This window comes from Phoxinus phoxinus, assembly GCF_949152265.1.
Source record: "Phoxinus phoxinus genome assembly, chromosome: 25".
Lineage (NCBI taxonomy): Eukaryota > Metazoa > Chordata > Actinopteri > Cypriniformes > Leuciscidae > Phoxinus > Phoxinus phoxinus.
The window spans coordinates 22,960,051-22,979,959 of NC_136900.1; the positions used below are offsets into that span (position 1 = coordinate 22,960,051).

The 19,909-nt window shown below is 39.5% G+C and overlaps 1 protein-coding gene across 3 annotated transcripts in view; it reads right to left on the reverse strand.

Annotated features, from left to right (window-relative positions):
• dusp8a (dual specificity phosphatase 8a) overlaps positions 1-19,909 on the reverse strand; it is a 47,172-nt gene that overhangs the window by 4,687 nt on the left and 22,576 nt on the right. The window contains exon 1 of one of the 3 annotated variants that reach the window (XM_079603137.1): positions 3,535-4,038. The exons of the other annotated variants lie outside the window; for them this stretch is intronic. Within the exon in view, the coding sequence (XP_079459263.1) occupies positions 3,535-3,652 (118 nt within the window). The 5' untranslated portion in view covers positions 3,653-4,038. Of the gene's footprint in view, positions 1-3,534; positions 4,039-19,909 lie in introns of those variants that run through there. 3 annotated transcript variants of the gene reach the window in all.

Genomic DNA, 19,909 nt, shown 5'->3' on the forward strand with positions numbered 1-19,909 from the left:
GTCATTATGTATGGGATGCAACTCAAAATCTCTCAAGCAGGACAAAGAACTGAACAAAGAAGCTGCAACCTCTAATAATAAAGGGCATAATTCACGTCAAAACCTTTCATACTCACAAAGGACATGCTGATGTCACACATCATTTGTCAAAAAACAATAAAGAGAGGATTCAGATGTTATGAACAAGATTATGCCAATCTAGGTCAGTGCATGTACGAACATAGCAGTCAAGTGAGCAAAGGCCAGTTGGCCTAATGAAGGATCCTGTCTCTTTAAGAGGCGGGTGGCTCCAGTTTTGGCATTTGTCTGCTGGAGCTCCTTTTCCTGAATGACCTAATATCCTCAACTGAACAACTGCGTCAGGCTTAGAGAATGAGGGTGGTCACAGGTGCAGACCAAGCCCTTGATTCATAGCTCTAGGGTGTTGGGTGCATGGGCAACAACATACACACATTCAAATGCAATGTACAAATTTGCAAATGCATTTACAACTATAAGCATTCACATTGTGCATGAAGCTGAACTAGAATGCATTAGTTTAACAGGGAAAGATGGAAACGTGGAATGGATTTACAGAGGAAGAAAGTTAAGTCTTCATCGAGCTGTGCAATGCTGCCAGAAAGTGTGAGCCCCAGCAGATGGGTTAAGACCTTAATCTCAGATGAGCTTCATGAGAATTTGGGACATGGTAACCCTGGGAGCGTGCAGACACAGCAGTCAACCAGGGAGCCATGAAATCATTTCGTCCCAGCCAGGAAACAGTGAAATAGTCCAAACAAAAGTGACTGTGTTAAACAGATCTGGGTGGGATGGGGGAGTTAAAATGAACAAGTCAATAAAATGAGTCATGGCAAATAAAGAGTGAGGTGATAAGAAGGTTTACAACAAAGAAATGTAAGCCATGCTCAGACCATCATCTAGAGTCTATACAAGGGTGACACATCATATTTCAACAGACTGTGAATTTTAAAAAGCCACCTGCTTTGCCCTAACGGACAACATGGAACACCTGTCCCTCTTATCCATGCATAAATCACCATCTAAACAATTATTGTATGTGCCTGGTTTCTTAAGAGCTTGAGCGACAACCTGTCTGTTTCCTGCTATTAATGGCAACGGTCGGTACAATGACATCATCTCTCAGCACAGAAGACTGAGAGGTGATTTGCATGTCACTCAAGCAGAACCAACGGGCCCCTGGTGCCTCCTCCATACGCTCTCGAAGCTAGCGGTAGATGAATGACTACCGACCAAATGTTCTACGACCCCCAAACTGGTTCAAATGCACCCTTCCCCCCAGACCCCACGTACACACACACACACACACACACACAAATACATTCAAACACATTGATACAACCATCTAAACTTGGATATCTGTCCCCCTCCCATAAATGTAACTCCCCTTACTGGTCCAGTGACATAATCACTTAAAAATGTTGCTCATTATGTCAGCACTGTCAGTGATGCCTAAGATTACAAATTTTGCCTGCTTAAGGCTTGTTAAAACTGGCTCCCTATCCCACATCTCTCAAATGCATTACTTAGGCCAAAACAGAAAAGCAATGCTGACCTCCCATCCCTCTCCCTTGAACTCAAAAGGTCAAGGATTTCAATGAGCATCTGGAATCTCTGAAAGCAAGACCACAGCTCAAAGCTCAAAAGGCAAGCAGACAGGATCTCCTTTTGCAAGTGATCTTTGATGCTCTTTTCATCTCAAGGATCTGGAATATTTTCCTGCTTCGAAGATCTAGAGGGGTGCTTTATATAGCTTACTCGAAAAAATGCTGTACCACAGCAACACAAACAGGAACAAGTACAGCACCACATTGTTGAAAAGCCAAGAGAGGAAATGCTTGAGTGAGGTCATCAGCTATCATTTCTAACTGGGCGGTGGTGGTGACAGTTAGGATTACAAGGAAACCATAAGCTTCCGTATCTGTCTTAACGTCTGCCTGAACACCTCATTTTACTTTTGCTGCAAATATATGAACAATTAATTCCACCGTAATAAGTAAAGTTTAAAGAAGTTGTGCGAGGGACTATACCTGATAAAATTAATTAATGCACAGACACACACTAACAGTTACAGTCACGACGGACTTAGGCAACATTAGTCACTTTTATAGTCTCGAGTTGTGTAACAGGCCAGTGGTGACGTTTCTCAAAACCACTGGGAATATGAGTGCATGTGTGTTTTCAGTAAGAGAAGTGTGCCAGGGTCAAACTCGCTCTGGACGAGAAGGCAATGTGCCACTCGCACACTTCCTCTATGTTTTTTTCTCTGTTTCCAAACCTTACATAACCCTCCATTTGCCATCCAGCTTTCTCTGAAAACAGAACAGTGGAATAACCTTTCTTTTATGGAGGAACCACAACATTTATCAGTAATTGCAGAGGTTGTGAATAGGTTGTGTAGAGCCTATAATGCTTGGGTCACCACAGACTTGTGGGATACTTACCTAAAATTCAACTGCAGCTACAATGTCATGTTCCCCTACTGTGCAACAAAGAAGATGAGCTAAAAAGGTTACACTTCGGATATGGCCATGAACTATCAAGACCATGAACTATCGAGATGCATTTGTGTTTAATAACACAGAGTTGCACAGTTCATTAACTCCAGCCTTTGATATCAGTTCATTGTGCTGCGGCACCTGACCTCCATCTTTAGGAGCCCCTCTGTTTTTCATCTTTTCAGCTGAGCTCTATAGGCACTCTCACACAGGCTTCTATTCAAGGCTCTACATCCAGCGGCATTGATGGGCCCCTGAATGAAACTAATGCACACCAACAGACACACACACACAAGTCTCCAGATGCAGAAGACATGACGCCATTGAGGAGCAGCCCCCATCTGTCCCCATCTCCGCGCACACACTCACTTATTAGCATCTCAATAAAGGCCCAATGACATCATTGCACACATGCATGCTGCACAATGAGGAACACAAAAAACAGCAGGGGGTTGGTGGCTACCTCATCACTCCGGCGCTTTGTGTCATGCTTGACAGATTAGAAGTGTTAAACCCCGGGACCCTGTATCATCGAATCATTAACTGTTGCCGCTATTACAATTATTGCATTTCTGCCCTAAAGCCATTACGAAAACATAGACGTCACTGCAATAAAAGTAAATTGCTTGGCGAAGTCCAACTGTTTAACTTATATTTGGTGACATCAGTAGAACGCACACACATAGTAACTCAAATATACTCTTGCATGTGTGCATAACGTTTCACAGCCTGTGAACTATGAACACACACGAAGCAATTAATGTACTTAAATCATATAAAGCAACGCAATGCATGTCCATTTAAATGTGCTACTACCCTTGGAGATTATCATAGGAGCACTATAGCAATGCTAGGTTAATGTTTTACTTTTTAGCATACATTTGTGTTAATAGAAAGACTGAAACAGTCAATTTAAAATATTTCGATAATAAATAAACAGTGCATAATTTAGAAGCAACCATGTGTTGGTACAGATGGGAAAGCACCATCTGTCCAGGTGACAACAGATGCTACACACCTCTAAGCTTGCGTTCCTTCCTCATCTTACGGACTCTGATTTTGAGCCTCATGTCTGTTCCCTGGATCCCCGGCCAGAAGCAAGTCTCCGGAGGGGATATGACCACGTCTAGGGGCATCCGCACTACCTCAGAATGCACCAACTAGTCCAAACCACAGTCCAAGAACTATACGTCTGCAAGATGCTGGGTAACGAAAAAAATCCTAATAACAACACCTAGGAGGGAAACTCCACAGGAAAGAAACAACTGCATCCCCCGCACAGAAATAAGGGCAGAAGAAGTGTGTGGTCTTTCCTCAGGAGCGCCACGGATCCTTCCTCGATCTCATTCTGTGTGGCAACAACTGAAAGTGGAGCTCGCTATTGTTGTACAGCCTCCGTTCAAGTCTTTCCCCGCCTTCTTTCTCTCTCTCTTTCTCTCTCTCTCTGCGTGACCTTAGAGTGAATGAGCTCATTTGCCGTGAGCATAGTCTGCCCTGTCTCTCTCCTCTCTCGCTTACTTTCACTCTGTCTCCCCCCCGTTTCTCTCTCTCTCTCGCTCTTACTGTGTGCGAGCTGAATCTGGCTCATGAGTAAGGCATGCAACCACATTCCTTACTCACCAAGCAAATATGCAGCCACCTTAGGGGCCCACTCTATGTTTTTCTGAATATGAAAGAATATAACACCCTCTCAACTGTTTTAGACAGGAACCACAAGACTGCAAGTACACACTTTATAAATGTACACTGAGATGCACATTTTGGCTTGATCTCTCCTCACACTCCCTAAATGCATCATTTACCATAATACAAAATGCACTACATTGTGCAAATACATATAGGGGAAAAAAATAAAATGATATGCATAATAAATGCATTTACAATTATTTGTACTCTTATTGAGAGTGAATTTTCTATTTGTCTTCCAAAAATGTTACATCTAAAATGCCCCTGTAGAGGAACTGGTGTAGCAAAGCTAAAGTCACGGGTTCGATTCCCAATAAATGTACATACTGAATGGACAAAGTTGCATTAGATAAATTAAATTGAAATTATTTCCCCGAGCAATATAGTGACATATAACAAAGGCAATAAAGAAGCATTTGATTCGATCTATACAACAATGTAAATTCACCTTACTTTAACAACATAAATCAATCAATTGCTCGAAACGGAGTCAGACTTATTTAGACCCACCCCGGTTTGTTACAATTAAAAAGAAAAACAAAGGTGGCTGCTTCCTTAATTGTTAACTTTATCATAACTCTCAATTACATATTTATATACATATGAAAAAACACAAACATATCTTAATTACACACCATATATTACCGCAGTTTTAGTAATACCAACAATGGTAATCAGAATACATACATATGGTAAGATAACACAGCCTATGAATACATGACCAGACGATTAAGCCCCGCCCTCCTTGTACTGTGACAAGACCTTCTGTTGGTGCTTTAAACTGGTGAATGCTTTGACATTGTTTGTGTTCGAGTAAATAATGCATCTGGGAAAAGTGAAAATGTAGTTTTATTTCTGAAATAAAAATGTGCTGCAAGACGACACCTGCCTAAAACGTGTTAAAATCGACATAAAAAAACTTAAGTTGCAATAGTATTTTCTTCCCTATTGCGATGTATATCCGAGTGACTTCTCAAACGAGAATAAATGTAGTTTGGATCTTTGGATTGTTGCCGTATGTTATTGCTGTGATCTCATGTGAGGGAGAGGTTGTGAGATTATGAGGGCGTATAAATAAAAAATAAAAAAATAATGATGTGCATGGATAAATTATTTATAATAAACACTGCAAAATTCCATAAAAAATAAGAAATGTCAATTTAGATTGTATGGTGGTTTTGTTTTTCATGCTGGTAGCAGTGATAACATTGCATGAATTAAATACAATGGCTGTTCTAAAGTGCTTTACATGTTTCAAACACATATTTGGTTAGTAAGATGTGATAGCACATAAAACATTCCTACTGAAAAGACCAGCTTGGAGCGTAATGAACGTTCAGGTCCAGGCTAGGTTTTGCTTCACAACTTTCTTAAAGTTATTTGTAGTTCTTTGAACAACATGCATGTACATCTGTACGGGTGAGTGATGCTCGTAAAGGTGCAGTAGAGAGCAGTTTTATCAGAATACAACATTACACTGCAGGATCATCCATCAGGTAAAGCAGAGAAGCTACGTCATCCGTGCAGTTTGACCGCAACTCCACTTGCCCATATGTGCGGCTTAAGGAGTGTTGCCACAATATATTGAATCTATTTATACAAAGCTTTCGTACTCTAACAGAGGATGGTGTGTGTGTGCAAGAGATTTTTTTTTTTTGTGAGAAGTAGAGAGTAGGGAAACTGTTAGCGCTGATAGCTCTTGTTGTCAGAGCACCAGTGACATGTGATACGCGGATACATCAGTCCATGATGTAATGCTTACGGGGCCCCAGCTGTCATGCCTGAGGTGTGAGGTAGCCTCCAGCCGAGCACAACGCCAGACTCGATCGCTCAGCACTCGCATGTGTGCATCAGTCTAAGTGTGTCTAAATCCCCCTGTCTGTGATAAAACAGCGTGAAATTTAGCTGGAGTTTGACATATATATGACATAAATGGATCCCAATGGGGCATCTCTCATTTACGCTCACGATATGGGGCGAAGGAGCTCGAGTTCTCACTGCATGATTACGCTTCTAGATGTCTTGTGTATACAAGCCATAAGTGAAGTCATGATGAAGTCATGGAAAGAAAGAAACACGACACGCTTACATTACATGCTAGCCATGCGTAGCTATATCATTTTACCGCCACCGAAACAGAGCAGATAGAAGGCATATTACAAAAAAAAGCCTCCTTAGTGCTGTGGTGTACTACTCTATATTTCATATCGTTTAATCGCCATCATCCTTTGTTGGACCCAACTGCTGATATGCTTTAAATCTGGCACACGTGCCGCGACAAATGTGCAATTTTAATTGTAGGTGTCCACTCGGACATTTTCCAGCCGTTAGACAGCATCCCACGTAGGAGTTTCAACACATGACATTTGGGAACGGTATAGCTGAGCTGAGGTCAAGAAACAAAAAAATAGTTGTGTATTTGAACCCTAGTGTGATCCACCATTGGGTTCTTGAGAAAGACACTTCCCAGATTGCATGAGAGTGACGGTTTCTGTATTGTAAATCAAATTTTCCTCTTGAAACTTCTTCGCTACACACTAAATTTGCCTAAAACTCGTACTATGTACTATGTATATGAATTTCAGAAGAATGCTGTTGTCTCACATTATAACACTACATTTTAACAACCATTTGCTGTTTTTCATTTAAACAAAATTACATTTTAAACGTAGCTAATGTGGTGCTGCTAGTTTTAGCATCTTTAGCCCCTCCCCTTCCGCTATATAGAGAAAGATACCATTGATTGTAGTCCAATATATGGAAAAAAGGTTGGCGCGCCCGGCGTATGGTCTAAAAGGGTTGTCCCTATTCTCTTAATGAGTAATGGGTGTGTTTTGGGCATAACGTGCAAGAAAACAGAGTCTTATCTCCCATTCCCTTTAAAAGCCAGTTGCGCTCGCACCATGGCGGATTCGCTATTTACATGGCAGAATTTGCAAGCGGAAAGACTTAACGCTTCTCTAGCGAGGAAACGGATCTGCTCGTGCACAAGGTTAAAGCGCGCAAGCAGACCATCTACGGGACAAAGTGTCCGCGCGTTGTGGACCCGCCTATAGGCACACATTACTAACGCACTCTTTAAATAACAAAAAAATGTGCGAACTGCCAACTGAAACCTGGTAGCCTGGGTTTCCCCATACTGCCTTTGCGCAGCGCAATTTTATTCACGCTGAAAGGCAGTCTGGATACCATGGACCAGATTTTCGCCTCATCTAGGGAACCAATCACAGAACGGGGAGGGAGCAGCAAGACGATGACGACATCTATGCGACACAACTAAGCAGTTTGTTTATATCCATATATACCTTCGACCCTCATGTTTATCTTGCACAAACGGCAATAGTCGCTGAACGTCATTGTTTACACAAAAATATCTTACCCATCGTCTTCTTCCTTGTCTAATTTATTTCGCTCTACATACGTCATCTGGTATAATGGAAACGATTGGCTATGAGCTACGTACAGGCGCATTTGATAGACATTCTTAGCATTCAATAAACGGCGCCGGGCATTCGTAAACCACGCCTCAAATACGAGAAAATGAACATGTGGTTCCCAGACCCAAGTCTCAACAAGAATTGGGTCTGGCGTTAGCCAGGCTAGAAACCTGGTCTAAAGTCAATGGCGCAGTATTGTTTTGTTGTTTAAAGAGCGCAATAGTTATGTGAGCCTATAGGCAGGCAGTCTATTTCAGTTGCCTCAAAATAGCAACGCGCCAACAATGCGCCTGAACACACCTCGTCTTCAGACCAGCGCACAAATGTGCGCAAATGCAATTGCTATTTAATCAACGTGGCACAGTACGTGAAAATGATAACTGCGTCAGGCTGAAACTAGCAAAAAAGACTTGTCGCGCCTGGAGCTGCACCTGGCTGATGATAGGGCCCTTGGTGTTGTAATTACGACTTCCCAACTTGTAAATACGAACTTCAAGGAGGACTTGAATGCATCATTACTTAACATTTTTTTGTTTGTGAAATGGGACACAACACTAGTTTTATAGTAAGAAATGTTACACATCCTCTTACAAGAGGATACAGCTTTTTGCTAATACTGCTGTGACTCAATGTTTCTATCAATACCTCCAAATCTCCTAAAACAAGCGGAGGTATGAGGTGATAAAATCATATCAGTTTTCATTTAACACCGCAGACCCTGTTAAGCACTATTAATGTTAAAAAGACTATGAGCCAGATCTCACTCAGTTAAGGACAGACTCGAGGCTTCCAAGTGTAAGGGCTCAACAGGATGCCGTCACTCAGTACTGGGCTGAAACCCAGTGTACAGGTCAAAGGTCAAGTTCATTAATCAAGGTCTGCCATGTTTCAGCTATGTTACCGACAGCCAAAGAAGGAGGTCCCGGTTAAAACCAGTTTTAACACTCTTTTGGAGGACAGTTACACCAGATTTAAATTTTCAGATGTTTTGCAAGGGTGTGTTAACAGCCAAAAGCTTAACACCATCTTGTGTGATTCATATAGTTGGATGAGGAAATTGATGGTATTATTGAGCAAGCAATTTGTTCTTCTTATGTCACTGTGACATGTTAAATAGACAAGGCGTCCAGAGAAGATTATTGACAAACTTTTGCACTTCTTTCTTTTCCTAAGTTAACATTAATGTCGTAATGTCAGATGTTCAAATATGGAGAGAAAACGAAGACATACAATAGAGAGCAGTTAGGGCCAGACATCAAACTTGTGCATATCTGCAAGCTTGTAAGTGCAAACTTCCAAAATGATATAGTTGAAAAAAGATTTTGCATTTTGGGGTGAACTGTGTCTTTAACATGAGCACTGATGGTCCTCATAGATGTAAGCATGCATTTAACCATATTATATTTATATTTGACCACATTTCATGCATCAACTATTCCCATGTTATCCATTTAGCCTTACTAGAGAAGAAGGGGTGATTGAGAAACTAGGGTTGATCTATTAATATGGATGGACCGACCCTTCCCCCTTAAAAAGCGATCTAGACCCCCCTGTGGAGAACATGATGTCATCGGGCCACATGTAAACCAGGATAGAGGTCTCCAGAGAGGGTTACACAACTGGGAGGATGTGCTTCGTGAGAGTGGGAAGGAAAAGGGGGAGATGGAGAGCCTGAGAGAAAGAGAGATAAATGAGAGGGAGTATTAATGCTTCCAATAAGACAGAGGAATTACGACAAAGCCCACATTCTTTACACAGGGGCTTCAAGCTCCGCTGGAAATCCAAATTTAGCCGAGGATGGAATGGAAGGACTTTGGGCCTCTATCAGGAAATGAGAGCTGGGTTGCGTCACTTGTTTGTGTATGTGCATGTCCTGTGTTCTGCAAACTTTTCCTGGAATTCATTGCATTCTTCAAGAGCCACCAAAACCTTTGGAACTTTTGGAAGCTATTATAACGGGAAGTGTTGATTTAGAACTAGAACACGTGTTCCTGTCAGTTTAAACATTCAAGCTATTTTAAACCATTTGTGAAAAACTTTTTGAGCGCACAAAGACGCGAAAGAGAACTCAATTCAGACAGCACACGCTGTTTACTGTGCACTGTAAAAAAAAATGAACCTCTCCAAGTCAAAATATTCTAGTGACTGGTCACATCTACATTTTTTAATTGAAATTCTGTAAAATAAATTGAATTAATTGTTGCAATAGTCTGTTAACATTGGCTAAATGAGAAATAATATGTCAGACTAATTGAAAAATTGAGATGTTATCAGTCACTTGAAAATTTTGACTTGGGGATGTAATTTTTTTTTTACAGTGTGCGCACGCACACAGAGCCACTCAGATGCACACGGACACCAAAATCCACTCGCTTACATGACTATTTGAGCTTGAACGTACACTTGCACACAAAAAATGTCAAAATGCCAGTTTCAAAACATAGTCACTTATGGCTTACATGAACGCAAACAATTGAGAAAGAAAACGGATGTGTATTGTTATATTGGATCCGTGCATTCGGTCTTAAAGTGACAGCAGCCTAATAAAACTGCTGCTGTCTTTATTAATCTTATGTTATTCATCTTAATCAAACAACAAAATACTAAGAGAAAATCACCTTTGTAGCTTTAACAAAGATAAATCATATTTAATTTATAAAGTGAAGACTATTTTATTTTACATTTGATTATTCATTATTTGTACATAAATACTGTTAGACTTACCTGAAAAGGCACTGTTTATTTCATTTGTATCTATTTTCTATTGTGTTTATCTATGCTTGTAATTTGTTTATTATTTTCTATGCAGATTCATCCCCTACAAAATCACCCAATCATCATAAAATTAATAATTCTGTCCAAATAGAGCTATTCAATTCATCTGGTGAATAATTTTTTTATATCGCAATATATTATCACAGAAAAACAAAATATCGCTATGTCAGTTTATTCCAATATCGTGCAGCCCTAAGATCATTTTAAGATGAACTACAGCAACAAAATTATAGCATTTTCTTGTTATAAGAGTTACAAGAATTCATTAAACCATTTTTGCTCTCACTTGGCCCATCCTAAATGAAATATGCTGGTGCTTCGAGGTAAGCCAATTATAACAAGTCATTTACATAGAGATCTTTAAGGTACAGAAGCAAAAACGTTTTAATTTGAGAGAGGGTGTATAAATTAAATTATGCCCGTTTCAATGCAAGAGAGCATCGCTAACAGTAGAAAAGGGGGGAAATAAAATGCTAGAAAAGTGTTAAATATGTCCCTCAGGTTCTGTAAGTTGGACATAGAGTGGGAAAGTTTTCCTCCGTTTGAAAAAATGCAATGAACTTTTTTTGAGGGAAATGTGGATGATAGGTAGACTCCAGAAATGAGAAGTGGGTGTAGGTAAACCGAGGGAGAAAAAGAGTGAAAGAAAGAGGGAGACAGAGAGGAGAAGAGAAGTAGTCCATGTCATGCTGAAAGTATTTGGCACTGGTCGGCCCGCTGACATTTCATCATTTCTTCAGCTTGTTTCTCAGAATTGACATAACACATATAATTTGAGGTCTATGAGAGCACTGAACAACTAAAGCCAAGTTTACAGTGGGCCATATGTAGGACAAATGCTACTTATTTCTTCATACCGCAAACTGGTGTATGTGCATGTCGAGGGTACAGGGTGGAGACTGAAAGGTCATCTTTTTGACCTTTGCGAATCTGTGGCGTGTGCATGTGTGCCTGTTCAAGTAGGCGACTGGCGCCAGATGTGATGACCACAGGAGCTTGAACTAAAAATAGAGACGTGCTCTAATCAGAAAGACATACAGCGAGAGAAAGACTTGAGTGTATGTGTGTGTTTGTTGAAAATAACCGAGCACCAAGATCGTCCCTCGAGAGCTTACCTCATCCTAATGGCAACAGTGGCTCTTTTTCAATTGAAACATTGATCCCCGCGCTGCCCTGGGACGATAATGGACACGGGTTACATCGACACAGGAAGTGAAGCAGCTACAGGACAATGTTTTAGATGTTAACCTTCTAAACTCATTTAAGATTTGTGTTATGGTATGCCTTATTATGACTAGGATTTAAATGTTCACATTATGATCACTACTCCTCATGTAAGACACATCGTCTTTAAGCATCTGACAAATATGTGATTCTAAAGAAAATGTGGTATTTGTTCGAGCAAATGAGTGGTGATGAGTGGTCGTTTCAGGGGAAATGCTTCGTGGTTGCTAGGGTGCTCTGGGTGGTTTCTAGGTGATTTCTACTGGCACAAATCATAAAAAGTCTATAATATCCTGCTCTCTAGATATGACTTGGGTCAAATGCAAGTTTGGGGATTTTCTATGCCCATTTCATCCACCAGGCAAAAATTCAAAAAGTAATAGCTCACTTTTCCTTGATAGGCTTCATTTACATTTCTTGTTTCTACATTAATATGTAATAACTTACATAAAAGTACAGATATTGAGCCTTGGTGCTTATGGAAAATGTAAGTTTGAATCTGGCTGATAATCTTTTTAGCCCATTTTTCTTCACAAATTGTCCTTAAAAATATTCATAACATTAACACAATGTGACAATCAGCGGCTGGAGTGCCCGCGTGAGCCACTGGGGGGCACTCCTTCTCTGTTTCACTCATTTTTATGTTTTACTCTGGACTGATTAATGTTGATTTTATGCACCTGTGTTTTATTATCTTGTTTAGCGCACCTGTCTTAAGCCTGAGTGGCCCGTTGCACCAGTGCTCAGTATTGTTTGTGTCTGACTGCATTACCCAGCGTTTTCCGAGTTCCTTTGTATTTTCTAGTTTCACGGTTCCTGGATTCTTTGCCTGTATCTGGTTTTCCCGTTTGCCTTCTCCCTGCATTGTACTTCTGATATTGGACTGCTTACCTGGTTTTGACCCCTGCCTGTTTCCTTGTACCTGTCTCTGGATTCTCCTCTCATTAAAGCCTGCATTTGGATCACCACTGTCTGCGTCCTCGAGCAGTTCATGACACACAACATGAGCACAATCCTATTTTTTTTTTTAAATGAAAGAACTCGCAAAGTTTTAGCAAAAATTATTTAAAAATGCTGGAAAAATGTCATCAATATTCCAGTGGAGGTATTAATGTATTAAAGTCTCCCTGTGGTGAAAATCCAGCTTTTTTAATGTTGTTTATGTGTCTATATGGTGTTTTTAATATGCTTAAAGACAAACCATGTGTAAATTAATAAGTCGACAGCATTGCTGAGTATTTTCTGCTTAAAACTGCAGTGAACCAAAGACAGTCTCAAAAACACGGTTTGAAATCGCTGGTGTTTCTGACGTCACAAACTACCTTGTAACCAATCAGATCAACGTGTGATCGTCAACCAGTGGATCTCTAAGCACAGTGAGTGAGTGGAGGCGGGGCTCATTTGCATATTCATAGAACCACGTATACTAAATGAGGGAAGGGTGTCGAGTTACATTCATGCTATTCTAAGGCATGAAGACATTTTTTTCATAGGGAAAAAAAAAGTTTAAGTATGTCATTTTGTCATGATCAAAGATGAGTTTTAAGGGATAACATTTTTGACTACAGGGGGACTTTAACTTTAATCTTTTCTAGTTTGCTTCCTACTCTAGTTGTCTAATAAACCTGGCATTGTATATTGGCTCTTTGACTAATTGCTTTTGTCGTCTGCTAAATGCATGCATGTAAAAAACAACAGCGTGATCTCAATTAGTGCCATTTTTGTTAGTGTTTAATTGACACGGTTAACTTGACTTCAGAGTTAGAAGATTGACTGTACATTTATGTTTCAAAAATGCATCTTGGAACGCTGAATGTTTAGGCTAAAAATATGACTTGCCTTTCATAATCTTCGCTTACAACAGTTAAAGTCGCGCAAATATAATAGGAAATATTTTTCCAGAGAAGTCTGTCAGACTTTTCCTGTGCTGGTTTAAATCATGAATGCCCTCCTGTCCTTTACCTCAACTGGGCGTAGAAACGGCGGCAGAACTGGAGCTTTGGCTGACCGTGGCGAGTCTGGAGTCTGAGAGAGAACGTAATGTTGAGGGCAGGCTTACAGTGAAAGGATATATTGATATTGTTTTAGAGCGAATGCGTCACCACCTGTTCATTACCTCATTTTGGCGAACACACACAAACACTTCAGCAAGAAACGCCCAGTTGCATAATAGAAGCCCGGGAGTTAGACAAAGCTGAATTCAGCTCCAAAAGCAGCTAAATACAAAGGGGGAAGGAACAGCCGCGCTCGGGTCCCTGCCAAGCTAAAACTTTCATCTTCTAATTGAGCATAATTTGCAACTTTCTGCCGAATTCCTCCCACTTTTGCTGCGCTAACTATTGGTGGCACAGAGGACGTTGTATTCATCCTTTTTTAGTGGAATTGTGCAGTAGAGAATTTTAGAGCATCTGGAAGTTTAAAATATGTGTCAAGTTAGAAATGTACTCTCTGTCTGAAATTATTTTAAAATTAATAGCTTTTACACTATTTAAAAAAATAAAAATGTTGAACATTTTTTTTAAGTCATGTGGTAAAAAAAAAAAGTTTTACTTGTACATATCTTAATCATTCTCACAAAAGCTTTTACATACATTTTCAAGGTAAAAGTATCTTTTATGAACGTTTTAATTGTAAAATCATAAACATCATTACGATTTTGTGGAGTCGCACCACATGACATTTTCCAATATGAGCTAATCTTGGCTTGTCATAAAAAGGTCAAATTGTCTGATATTTTAAAAGATTTATTGACATTGACACACAGGCCTTTACACTTGGTATTAAGATGGTCGATCGGATCACAAGTAGATGAGGGAGACAAATCACGTTTACACCTGGTGTTTAAAATCTGTCCCGATTTTTTTGATGGGAGGGTCTATGGCTGGTTAAATATATGGGCTTTTTCAGATCTTTCGATCTAATGGACGAAATAAGCTCATGCAATTTATGAACCCGCCCAGAGACGATGGAAAAAAATACGTAAGGCAGCAACTTTCATTTCTACTCTGCCACAAGTGTATGTTAGAAATCAGAGATGGTGAGAGAACATTGTGTTTGCTACGTTTTTCTTCTTCAAACCAAACTTGGGTTTCAAGCCGTCTGGCTAGCGCGCTTCCCATAATGTTTACGCTTTAGGTCAGTAGGTGGAGAGTAGGCGTCTTTTGTGGCTGTTCGAACACATTTGACCACATGAGCGTTTACACTACAGAAGCAATCGGGTCAAATGCGTTTTCGACTACCTCTGGAAGTGGTCAAAAGTGGACAAACTCAAAAGTTTTAGCCCGTTTACATCTAGATTTAGCATCGTCCAATAGTGATTCGATCAACCCAAATGCATCTTAATATCATGTGTAAACAGGGCAGTATGTCATGGGGTTCTGCATGTTAGGTATACCAAAGTCCCTTTCAGACAAGTCATTTCACTCGGCGGCCATCTTTGAAACGCCTCTCGGGCATGCAAGTGCAGCTCCTATCTTTTTGAACGGGGAAACATTAAATTCTCCAAAACTGTTCGCCAAGCTTACGATTAAAATTCATATTTGGAACCACCAATGAAACCTGACAACAACTGTCTCATAAATTTTGTATCTAAACGCTCGAATCATGACAGAATTTTTTTTTCCCCGGCTGGATCAAGTTGATGCACATACAAATCTGACTGACTTCTAACGGCACCTGCAGTGACACGATGACTTTACCAATCGGTGATTGGCTCTTATTTAGAAGGCGGGACTTATTCCGCCATATTAAGCGTTGCACTTTTCCCCATTCAGATCAAAACAATACGAGTGACGCGTCTTCTGCAATTCTATAGTCTTTGGTTATACCACATAACTAAGATTTTTGGACAACATTTTAATAAGTAGTGAAGCCCCCCAAAGCACTACTGTACTTACATTTATCTTTTCATGAAGTACAATGAGGATTTTTTTCTTCGTTATGATATCGGGACAATTGTATCAGACTGTATGTACCCCAAAAATATAAAAATATTAGGGCTGTCAAAAGATTAATCGTCATTAATCGCATCCAAAATAAAAGTTTGTGTTTCCATAATATATGTGTGTATTCTGTGTATCATTATTTATATATATAAAAACACACAATCATGTATATTTAAAGGGGTCATGACATGAGAAACCAAATTTGCCTTGATCTTTTGGTATATAAGAGGTCTTTGTACCATTAAAACGTCCTTCAAGTGTCATAGCTTAAGACGTCCTCCCCGTTATAAACGAATCATTTATTTAATCAAGCTCTAAATACAGCTCGTTCTGGATCCATGGTAAGAAGTGACGTCACGGTGCGAAGTGATGTACCAGCGTTTGCATAATGACCGCCTCCGGCAAAAGACAGTTACGCTTTAAGCGCAAGGCAACTACGCTCATTTCGTATCGGTGTCGCGCCCGCGCACTGCGCGCCTCACAAGTGTTCAGTCGACGGACAGCGAGTGGGTCTGTGTACAGGGAAATTACGATCAGATGTGCTGTTCCTGGCTGTGGACAAACAACATCTTTGAATACGCTGCGAAAGATCCAGTCGTCAGGGGAAAATGGATGCACTTTATTTTTTGCGGACGCCCCAGTCACGGCAGTGTTAGTTTAAGCGTTTGTTCTATACATTTGAAGGATGACTGTTTTGAGAACAAATCCCAAAATGATGCTGGCTTTGCCAGAAAACTGTTGCTCAAAGATAAGTCCGTGCCGACTATTCTGGGCTCAACAACGACGACGCAAACTGTAAGTAATGTGTTTAAAGCTTTAAACTACTTTTTAAATACGCCGAATCCGCAAATGCTCTGGCTGGGGGCGTTAATAATTGATGCATAGGCACTGACGTTAGCCAATCATAACAGTGGGCGTTAACACTGAACTCTTAAAGGGGAAACACCCCCAAAACAGACTGTTTGAATCAGAGGATGAGAAACAGGGAAAAGGTCATAAATCACTACATTTTAAAAGTTTTTTGTAAAAAAAACTATAGTAATACTATAATTGCACCTAAGAGAACATAATAATAAAATAAAAAACCCATGTCATGACCCCTTTAAGAAAAATTGGTTATATTTATATATAAAATATTTATATATAATATAAATTATATAAATGTATATACAGTATATAAATGCAATTATTCCTTAAATATATACATGAATGTGTGTGTATTATTACATAATAATTATACACAGAATACACACATATATTATGTAAACACAAACTTTTATTTTGGATGTGATTAATCACGATTAATCTTTTGACAGCCCTAAAAAATATACTTTAATACCAAAAATAATGAATTAACAGGGCAAAAAATGTCATTGACCCATGTAATACCTGGAGAAAATGACACATGCAAATGCATATAGGTGACCCAGTGGACTTGACGTCCCACCAAGCATAGAAAAACAAAGGCAGATGGCGAGATTAAGAGAGATTGCACATCTGTAGGGTGCACGCGTACGTTCTGCAGCACATCCCTGTGAGTAAGGTGTGAAAGCTTCAGGCTGTGAACTCCGTGTGTGTAAATGTGTGTGTCATTCCAATAAGAAGGACAGCATGGATGAGATGCCTGTGGAGGGAGATGGAAGATCAAATTCAACAACAGCATGCGTAACATTTCAGTCCAAGAACCTGCGATCGCCACACAAACACATTAACAGGAGACCGGCTGGACCCAACGAGCTGGCTCAGATGCGTTATCATTTCTTCACACTAGGGATGTTCATTTTGCGGGTTTTTCCCTAACCAACAAATGAAAGTCGTTAACCGATTATTAAAAGTGTGTTAAATTTGAATTTAAATAATTTAGAATCTATAAGTGTCTGTGACCCATTAAAACTAACAACATTTATTTTTCATGGGTTTAGTTTTATATGCGCAAATAGCAGCATAAATAATAGAAAATTAAGATTCACACATCGTCACATCACGCAACTGCAGATATTCAGTGAATAGAGAAAAAACGGAATAAAATTTTATATATACACATAATATAGACTTATATATATATATAAGGAATAAATAGGGGTAATACATTATAATATAATAGTATTACTTAAATAATTAACAGATTAACAAAACAATAGAAAAAATAAACTGTGCGACAAGTATATGCTGAGTTTTGGATCATTTTTGTGACATGCTCCACAAACAAGTTCACAGGAAGGAAACTGAGACGGAGTCCGAGCTAAACCACGCAGTAAGGTAAAGTTTCGATGTAAAGATCACTAAATAATAACACTCATGCGATTTGGACTTACGCCACACCATACTTTTCAATAAGCTAAAGGCAGACGACATCTTTCACGTTATCCTCCATTTCCATTACTCCATAAACATGGCCATGTATGTTGGCTAGCTTCCAAATCTGCACACTAAACACCTACGGTTCCTTTGCTCTAATGCTTCACAATGCCTGAAAAGTCAAATTGTGCCTAAAATGTGCCAAAATTATAGTAGCAGATTATGATATTTTTCATATAATGCATCTGTAAGGTTCACTGACCAAGATTTCACAACAGTTGCTAGACAAACTTCTTTAAGAACCACTCAAAAATGGCTTTTTTTTTTACGTAAAGTGGTAAAATTTTGTGAAATCTATTTGGACTGGTATGATCAAACAATGAAACCATCCCTTGCTTTCTGTTGCATCAGTCTGCATGTGTTTTGAGGTTTGAGTTTCAAAGTTGATTTGTGCATAAACGACACTCTCTAATCCAGATAGCATTTATAGTAAAGGAAACTGTGACGGCCTAAGACAGGAAATGGTCATAAACTTCCTGTTCATTTGGAGTCTATCATTTACAATCCGATCATAACACTTGATCTAATCTGCTGCTAAACCAAAAACATTGTTGCATAACTCTGTAGCTCTGTTTCAGACCCTAGTGAGCAGGGTTTCTCTCTTCATATGTAGCTTCTTAGGTATAGGCATCCTAACAGTCGAATTATCATTGATCTGAAAAACTCTTCATAGGCCGCAACTCCATTAATGGTCACTCATTTGTACAACAGTGCTCCACACTTAAGCCACAAGCTACTGTGAAGAGTTTTAGGGACTTGTGTAAAAATGTCGTAAAGTGAGGACGCTTTCAAAAATAATGTCATAAATAGATTTTATAAATCAAACTTATATAAACTAAATCAAATCAGAATTTGGTGTGACCATCCTTTGCGTTTAAAACAGCTTTTGTCCTAGGTACACTTCCACATAATTTTTTCAGGTAGCTTAGCAGGTAAGCATCTTGAGATGCACAATTATCGCACAATTTTGACTTTATAACTCGCAATTGACCGTTCGCAAAGACCCGCCCCCCTTAGTTACTGTCGCTATGTCCGACAAGCTACGCCGCTCTCACGCCACACCATGTTCTCACGTAGTGAAAAACACATCGCGGAGCAGAGACTGACAACACGCTGACATACAGGACAGACCAGGTTACTTTCCGGTTACTTTTAATATTAAACATTAAACAAAGTCTCACCTTTCCAATGTAAACAATAAATAGCGTTTTGTGGCTCTTTAAAGTGTCGTGACAGATCGCTATGTCGCCTCAGTTAAAGCCGCTCGTGAACCGATCATCTCTTCCTTTTGTTCATTTATAGCATCAAATAAACATGAATGAACATCAGAAGGAATGTTGTTTTAACCGCGGAAAGACGTCAGTACACTCCGCTTCTCACGCTCAAATCCTCCCGTGTTAATCTACTAACTCTCCTGACCGCTTTGTCGGACAAAATGACGGATGGTGAAGTATGATTGGTCAGATCACCTGTCAATCAAGCTCCCTGCGAAGGGTCAATTCCGACTTTATATCTCCCTATTGCGTGTTATAATGTCAGAATTGCGAGATATAAACATGTAATTCTGAGAAAAAAATCGGAATTGCAAGTTTATTTCTTTAAATTGTGACTTTATATCACACAATATCACGCAATTCTGAGATAAAAATTCGCAACTACCTTTTTTATTTTTTATTCTGTGGCGGAAACAAGCTGTCTGACTACAAAAATACCAAAATATGGATTATTGCTCACTGGATTATTACAATTACTGGCAAAAGGAGTGTTTGGAAAGGTAAACTGATATACTGACACTACAGAAAAAAACTGGCTTAAAACCATTTGTTTTTTGGTTAAAATACTAACGTGCCTACGACTTATTCACAGTATTGTATATGCTAAATAAAAACGAGTCGATACACAATCCAGATCACATGAAACGCACATGAAGTTAATATAACACTGCATGTACTGGACTGAATACATCCAG